Genomic DNA, 8,483 nt, shown 5'->3' on the forward strand with positions numbered 1-8,483 from the left:
CCCTCCCCACCTCCCTCCCCCCCCTTCCCGCCCCCTTCCACAAGGTCATCCACCCCCTCACCGCGCCCCACTCAGGACCAGGCTGAGCACCTGAGCCAGACCAGGCGATGCCCAGCTCAGTGTCTGCCCGCAGGGAACGTGGGGCACAGAGAGACAGCACCCAGCTACAGAAGAAATATATTTTTATTAGGGAAGCACTCTGCAGAGGTGCCAGGCTCTGTCGTACCAAACTAATCCCTCCAACTCCACTGGATGGGACACAGGACCCCAAAGGGCGTCCAAAAAAAAACCCCCCCCCCAGCCATAAATAGTTCTTTCCTCCTGGCCAGAAGCAGCCCCAGGGTGGGTGGGAGGGAGGCATCGGTCGAAACCAGCTCGACCCCACACCAGGCATGGCATGGCATGGCTGTGTTCGGACTGGTGACTGGAGAGCCGCACCTAGAGCCTGGGGTGCCGGGGCAGGGGTTTGCTGCTGGTAATGGATGCCGGGCACATCCCCGGTGATGCCTTGGGCACCGAGCAGCAGCACCCTCTCTCTCCTGTTCACCGTGAGCCCAACAGACCAGAGTGGGGTGCGGGAAGCGAGTGGCTCCGTTACTGCAGAATATACCGTGGGTATGTCTAGCACAACAAGCGCTGCTTATGCGATCGATAATACTGCTACAAAAAAGTGGGGGGAATATGTCACGCACAGACCCCCCTGGGCTGGCAGCCTGGCTGGGTCCCTGCGGTCCTGCCCTGCATGGGGAGGGTGAGCTGCCAGACCCAGGCAGGGAGCAGGCAGCAGGGCACGGATGGGGAGGACCAGGTCCTGGAGCAGGGGAGACTAAAGGAATAAGGGAGATGAGAGAGATGGAGGGGGGGGTGAAATGGAGGCTCAAGGCTCTTCCAGTGTCCCCTGCCCAGTCCAGGCTTCCACGTCTGCTGGCCATGACGGCAACCATCCTTCCTCCCAGCGCGCAGCCAGCCGGCACGGGGCCAGTGCCCAGCTCCTGGTCACTGCACTGCCTGAGCGGGCACAGTGGCTGCTCGGGGCTGCTCCAGGCTGGCTTCTCGGCTCTTCTTCCTTGGAGGCTTTTTAATGGGGGTTTTCTTGGCTGCTTGCTCGTTGGGGAGAGCCTGGTCCTGGCTGCTGCTGATGCTTGGCTTCTCCGCCTGCTTGGGCTCCCTGGCCGCTGCCTCAGCCACCCCGGGGATCAGTTTTTGCAGATGGGGAGAGGTGGGCAGCAAGGGCTTGCTGGTCTTCTGGCCGCTGGCAGCCGCCGAGCGCTTGGCTTTCTGCGGAGGTGTGGGCTTCTCCCGCTGGGTGCCCACCCCATTTGCCCGGGTGCCTCCATCACCCTTGTTGAGGCTCTGAGTCTTTTCCTTCAGCTGGGCAGCCAGCTCGGAGGCCAGGTGGGGATGGAGGGGCTCGGAGCGGGTTTTGCTGGTGCTGGGACTGCAGGGAACATCCCTGTTGTCCCCAACCCGTCGCTCTGGCTGGAAGGCACTCATCTTTCGGAAGGCGTTCTGCACCGCCCCGTTGATGCTCTCTGTTGTCTCTGAGCTGGCTTTGGTCCTCTGCTTGGGCTTGGAGGGTGACTGGGGCTCCTCAGCAAGGCTGGCTTTGCCCTCGGGGACGCCAGGCTCCTTTGGTTGCTTCTGTGCTTTCTCCTTGCCCCACGCACCACCCTTCTCCTCTGCTCTGCCCTGCATGCCGGCTGATGTCTCGCTTGGGCTCCTCTTCCTCTTAGCCAAGCCCTGGCCTTGCTTGGGGCTGCCAGACTGGGCAACCACTCGCTCTGGGGACTGGCTGGGTGCTGGCAGCGAGTTGGACTGGCTGGAGTTGTATCTGCTGTGGATCCAGGAGACTTTGGGCTTTGTGGCTGGGTCTGGGGGCCGCGGCTTGGTCCTCTCTGGGGATGGTGGCTTCCTGGGGCTACGGGGCTCTGTGACAGCATCCTCCTCCTCCTTGGACTGCTTGGAGAGACGGGCAACCCTGGCATAGAGTGCAGCGCCGGCTGAGCCTGAGCCACAGGAGGAGCGCTCGCTGTCCGAGGACTTGAGCAGGGGCGTTTCACTGCTGTCGGCTGGGAAGGCTCTGACAGAGCCCATCTCTTTCATCTCTTTCAGGAAGGTGTATTCGCCTGCTTCCTCCCCACCAGCCGGGGCCACCAGCTTGTCCCCAGGGCTGGCAGGTGTCCCCCTGTCCCTGCTGTCGCCCAGGCTCTCTGTGGGAGGAGATCATGGGAGTGTCAGGCAGGGACGTGGCCCGGGCAGGAGAACAACTGAGATCCTCCCGCAGCACAGCGGGATGGCATCCCATCTGGTTCCCCTGCACCCTGGTGCCCCCCACAGGTTCCTCTGTCCCCTCCCGATCAGAGACCCCAGCACAGGAATGCTCTTAAAACAACCCCAGAGCAGCAAATGCTGGAGGAAGCTCCGAAACTGCATGGGAGGCAACGTCAGTATCTACATCCCTTCTCAGGGCACAAAGAGCCACGGTGACATGGTCCCCACCATGCAAGTGTGACACCTCTCCACTGAGCAGGAGGTGGCCCCTGGTGATAACCCCAAAGTCCCTGAGGAAGTGCCTGGTCCCCCTGCTCACCTTCATGGGGGACACAGTACACTGGGCCTTCATCTGTGGTGTCGAAGGAGGAGAAGGAGCCCCGGGATGACCAGGATGGGGAAGGCTGCTCCACCATGGAGGGTGGCTCGATGAAGCTGCAGTTCAGGGTGTTCTCCAAGTCATGGTGGGCCACTGTGAGAGGAAGAAACCGCTGTCAGTCCCTGTCCTGCCAGACCCCCTGGACCCCATGCCAGGTAGGCAGGTCTTGGGGACAGGGACAGCATCGCAGGCATGGAGACACTGCGCATCCCCATCAGGTCCCCCAGCCAAGCATCCACATGCAGAGGGGTCAACCAGTAATGGTGGTGACCAGCATCCCTCATGCTTGGGAACAAGTGGCTGTGGACAGCAGAGCCCATGCAAGCCTTACTTCCACCTATGCCCCCTCTCCACGGCAGGTCTCCAGCTGCCCAAATCGAGGATACATATGGCAAAGCCACCCAAAGCCCTGGGTCCCATGACGACCTGGTGAGCATCCCAGTGGTCATCCATGAGCTGCACAACCCGGCATGGCCACCTCACAAAGAAAGTCCCGGTGCTGCAAACATCCCCTTCCCGGGGAAAGAAAGCAACTGCTGGCTTTAATTGCACTGATTTCCACTTCAGCATCACTGTTTGCATTCTCCTTTTCCTTCTGCAAAAGGCTGCCTGCAGCAGGGGGATGCGCAGCACTGTTTTGTCCCAGTTTTGCCACTTGTCAATCTCTTTGCCAGCCTCTTACATCCCAAAGCTGAGGAGGAGCATCTCACTCACCCCAATTCTGCCCCACTGCTGTGGGGGCTGCCCACAAAGAAGCTGAGCAAAAGAGAAAAACCACCAGAGAGGAAAAATTTGTTAAAAATACGTTTTGTTCCAATGGTTAAAAGAAAGCTGAGCAGTGACAGTTGCCCAGGCTGGGAGGGACTGGTTTTGCTGTTTGATCCTTTTTAAGGCTTGTCACCGGTTAAGTTCAAGTCTCAACCCACCCTGTGGTGCCTTCCTGGGTGCATGCAGCTCCGGCATTGTCCGCAGGGTACCCTCAGGACCACCAGCTGGGTGGAGGGGGCAGACCCTCCTGGAGAGCTGGGCAGCATGACATGCTTTTGTCCCCATCCCCTGCCTGTTGGCTTTTGTCCCCATCCCCTGCCTGTTGGCTTTTGTCCCCCAGGGTGGTGGCACATGCTGCAGCCCAGGCAGAGCCCTGCAGGGCAGGTTCCCCCTGCACAGCAGCTGTACATTAATACATCCAGGTATTCAGAACCTCTGCCCACCCATCCCAACCATCTAAGTCATGCTCCAATTTCTGCTCGGACTGTTGGATTCTTGCACCACATCCCTGTTTCACAACAAAATAACTCTAAGTGTATTTGGATGCCCACCGGAACATCTATTCTTTTTTAGGGAATCTGGCTTCAGCAATGCAGGGTCATCAAAATGATGGCAGTGATGCACGTTCACCCCTGCATAGTTTGGCTTCTTGAAGAAAGGAAAAAAACCCCAAGTGGTGATATTTAAAGAGCAAATGGCCTGGAGAGGGGGAAGCAGCAGTTTCAACGTGGCTTTCCTTGTAATAAAAACCAAAGAGGGAAAATTAAAAGCAGCCGGCTGGAAGCGGATATGCTTCCTGAGAGGGGGCTCAAGGAGTGGTGGGACTCACGGCCACAAAGAGTTTCTTTGACTCGGATGAGACCCAGGATATGGCCAAAGGATAAAAAAAGGATATGCAGCACACACAGAGCTGGGCTCAGGCGCTCCTGCATGGTCCCCTGGGATTTATCCCCACTTCCCTCACATCCCCTCCTGCTGCTTCTTCCCAAAGCCTGCTGGGGATCTCAAGACTGGGATGAAGCAGCAAGGAACCTCAGAAGAGCTGTGGGAGGGAGGCCCCTGAGCCTCCCTAGCTATCCACCTCACTCACTCCAAGCTCCCTGCGGCCAGTGTCACCCTGGGGGCTGGTTGAGCTGGAGCTGGGGACTGGAGGAGGCGCAGCAGTGGTGGAGGAGCGGGCACTCTGTGGCACAGAGCTTCGGTTAGCCCCAGCATCCATGGGGTGACACAACCGAGGCCCACCGACATCCCAGGAAAGCAAACCCCATGAAACCCATGCACGCAGTGATGCCCAAACCCTGGCATCATGGCCACTGGTGTCAACCCAGGAACTGGCCGCATGCACTTCCAGCTCAGGTGCAACCCCTGGGGAGATGCTGCGGATCTGGAGCTGGTGCTCCAGTGGGAGAGCAGCTTTGGAGTGAAGCACTTGGGGCTCCAGGAACCTGATGAGCTTTGGCAGGGCTTCAAACCCTGCTGCCCCACCTGAGAAGGTTCTTCCAAGTGTGGGCTTCTGCTTGCTGGTGGTGACCGTGGTCATGTACAAGCTCAGAGGAGAAAACCTGCCCTGCACTAGCAAACACGCGGCCATGGTAGCGACTCTGTGAGGACACGAGCAGACCTGGTGTGACCATCTACCAGGTGTCCTCAGCTTCAGCCAAGACTGCTTTCATGGAGACATCCCCAGAACCCTGAGCACCTCTAGCCCTGACCTGGTACTTGGGATGAGGCATTTCAACCAGGGCAAGACCAACACAGGGAACAGGCAGCCCCTGCCACCACGGCTTCCAGGTGGAGCCACATGCTGACTGGCACTGTGGTCACCAGACATCACAGGGATGCAGCCGCTGTGGGCACTCTGGCAGGTCTCCCTCACCATGGGGGTCCCCAGAGCCGGTGGGGGCTGGAGGCATCACTGGACCATGCACCAGAGGGACTGGGAGCGCTGAAGCCACACAGGCTCTGCTGTGCTGTGTGGGGTAACGCTATGAACACAAGACAACCCCTGACCAAAGCCTTTCCTCACAGTGAAAGAACACCCTCAACCCCAGGAACAGGCTCCAGGAATGGCCCCAGCCAGGCTGGCACGTGAGACCATCCCAACCATCCCTCTGGCCTCTGCGACGCATCCTCAGCCCTTCCCGGGTCCACTGCCGCCCTGTTTACATAGATCAGCTGTGTGGGTGCCAGTTGCCTCTGGGCCAGCATGGGGAAGGTGCATGCAGTCCCCATACGCCCCCCCTGCCCTCACTGCACACAGGCACCCTCTGTCCTTCCTGATCCCTGCCTGGCCCCTTCCACAAACATGGCCTCTGTTATCCTTGCAGCTGGAATGTTTCTCCAGCCCTGGCACACCCTGCTCTGGGGCAGGGCTTTGCTGGGCCTCACATGGTGAGGAGCTGTGCCCCCTGCTCTGATGCTGGAGCTCCAGCACAGTGTGCTGGGATGGGGGCCACCTTCATCCCCCCCTGCCTGGGATGGGGAATTTGGCCTCACACCGAGGTGCTGCATGCCAGGATGTGGCTGCTTAGGGCATCACGCCAGCACCGCACACCTGGGGAGGTGCTGGGCCTGGGGGAACATGGCACTGAGCCCCATGCTGGCATAGGGTAGGGATTGCTGTCTTCACCCCCCGGTTTATTCCACAGGGTCCTCTCCAAGGCAGCACATCCCCATCCTCATGCTGGGACGAGTGCAGAGAGGTTTCAGAGCATATGGGGTGCAGTGTTCCCCAGCTGCCTGGATGTGGGGAGTCCTTAGCAGCTGCAACACCCCCAGACCAGGAGCACTGCTGGGTGTGAGCAGCCCCTCTATGAGCCCTGTTAGCAGTGTCTGGGCAGTGCAGAGAGCTCCCTCAAAATCTCTGCTCCTCCATCCCCAGCTCCGCTGTGCACAGCAGAGGGGTGGGCTCTGGCCCCAGCTTCGATGCTCTGGCCCCATACAGAGCTGGGGCAGGGTTAGGTCAGGACCAAAATCACAGATAAGGCGTTCTGCTGCTGCAACGTGGACTGTTCCTGTAACCAGGAAAAGGGAACCTGAAAACCTCACAAAAGAGCTCAGCAGAGCTCAAGGGACCAGGTACTTGTCCTAGCGAAGCAAAACAATGCATTTTGAGATCTAGAAGCTGCAGACTGAGAAACAGTTGAGCTCCTGCGAGCCCAGCAGCTCGCACCAATCACTGAAACGGTCCCAGGGACGCATGTGTCCCTACCACCGCTCTGCCATGCTCACCACCCTGGGTTTAGGGCTGGAAAGGATGCTGTCGTGTGCTGCCACGAGGAGTCAAGCCCACAAGTTTTGGCTCTCTGCCCCCTCCCCAAAGCTCAGCACCTTACCCACGACCTTGGGTAACTTCTGGCGGCGCAGGGGGATGCGTGGGAGCTTCATGCCAATCCGACTGAAACGCCCGCACAAGCGTGTCGGTGGCTTTTTGGCTGCTACCGGGTCCTGGCTGGAGCTGCAAGAGAAGGCGACGGCCCCATCAGAGAAGCACTGGCACCCATCCTGCAGTGGGGAACAGCCTTCACGGAGTGAGACAGCGAGTCAGGAGCTCAGGGATGCTGCAAATGCAAAGGGTGTTTGGGAAAGAGCCTGGGAAGGTTTGGAACAGGAGGGTGTCCAGGGCACAGAGGGTCAGGGACTTACTGGGGCTGCTGCCAGCCCCAGGCACCAGCTTGCACATTGCACTGGGATGCAGAGCCAAGGGGAGATGCCAGGGCCAGATTCAGCTGTGGCCATCAGCAGCCCAGCCCCAAAACACCCACAACAGCAGGCCTGAATCTTTTAAAAAAAAAAAAAAAATTAATCCCAACCCCAAAACAAACACGTGGCTTCTCTTTATTTGCTCTCTGGTTTTGAAGCCTCCCAGGGCTGAGGTTTCAAGCAATTATCTGCAGCCACAGGAGTGAGCGGCTTTGTGCGTTGATGCCAGGCAGCTTGTGTCATGCCCACCTCAGGATGCTCCAGCAAGCACCATGGGTGACCCAGCTGTTTGGGGACATTGCAGGGGTCCAGGCACCCCAGGGAGAGAGGAATCTATTTTGAGGCATTTCCTCTCTCCCTGTGCGACACTTTACCATGCTACGTTTGTGCTTTTATCTGCCAGATAATTACATGCAGTCCGCAGGCTCCCCAAGGCAGATGTGCCAGGCTGGGATTGAGCTGGCAGGGCTGCAAGAGGAAGCTTCCGGAAAATGCCCATGCAGCAGCTGCCAGCACAAGGGGAGGCTTTCTCCACAGCCAGAGCAGCTCATCTCTTGCTAAGCAGCATACGCCTTTCTCCCTGCAATGGGGCTGCCCCATCCCCATCCCCGTGGTGGGATGTCACCCAGTGCTGCCAAAACACTGCTGGCATCCCAACCTTGCTGAAGGAACTCACCCTCACTGCCCCGAACATCCTCATGCAGGACATCTGGCAGTCCCATAGCCCATAACCCCACCAGGTTATGGCCCAGGGGTTTGCTCTGGGGCTCTTGGTCACATCTGGATGCCCTTGCTGTATTTTAGGGTTCTCTTTGCCACTCAGCAGGGGGCCAGAGCTGATCTGAAGGGACCTGGTGGGTCTCTGTGAAGTCCACGAGATGGGGGAAACCAAGGCAGGGAGAGGGGAAAGGGACTCTCAAGGCAGGGCTCACCTTGAGCCCTTCCAGCAGCCCCCCAGCCGGGTGCTGCCCTGAGGATGCAACGGGTCATGCTCAGATCCTGGGGACTCACAGGACACATGGTGCCAGGCAGACAGCACTGCTCTGCCTCAGTTTCCCCAAAGCACTACTGTCCCAGTGCAGTCCCTGCATGCTCCCACTGGTCCCAACCCCACACCGGGCACCTACGGCCCCAACTGTCCCCAGACCTGCAGCTCCAACCCTGCTCAGGCTTTGTGTCAGAGCCCAGCGAGAGCCCGCCTGGCCCCAGCACTCACCTGCGGGCTTCATCCTTCTTGCGGCAGACGCAGCAGCAGCAGAGCAGGGAGAGCAGGAGGATGAGCAGCAGTGCCAGGAGGGCTCCTGCTCCAATCACCCCCATCCGCTGGTTGGCCTCTGCAAGACAAACCCGGCCATCTCAGCCC

The 8,483-nt window shown here is 59.2% G+C and overlaps 1 protein-coding gene across 1 annotated transcript; it reads right to left on the reverse strand.

Moving 5' to 3' along the window:
- Positions 1–996: 996 nt before the first annotated feature.
- LOC104511749 (scavenger receptor class F member 2-like) lies at positions 997–8,461 on the reverse strand (the record flags this gene model as incomplete). The annotated part of the gene is made up of 4 exons (XM_010154483.1): positions 997–2,210; positions 2,591–2,743; positions 6,754–6,875; positions 8,337–8,461. Coding segments are annotated over 4 exons (1,614 nt in total), but the record flags the coding sequence as incomplete, so codon positions are not given.
- Between the last annotated feature and the right edge of the window lie 22 nt (positions 8,462–8,483).

Source organism: Eurypyga helias, unplaced genomic scaffold (assembly GCF_000690775.1).
Source record: "Eurypyga helias isolate BGI_N326 unplaced genomic scaffold, ASM69077v1 scaffold19886, whole genome shotgun sequence".
Taxonomy (NCBI): domain Eukaryota; kingdom Metazoa; phylum Chordata; class Aves; order Eurypygiformes; family Eurypygidae; genus Eurypyga; species Eurypyga helias.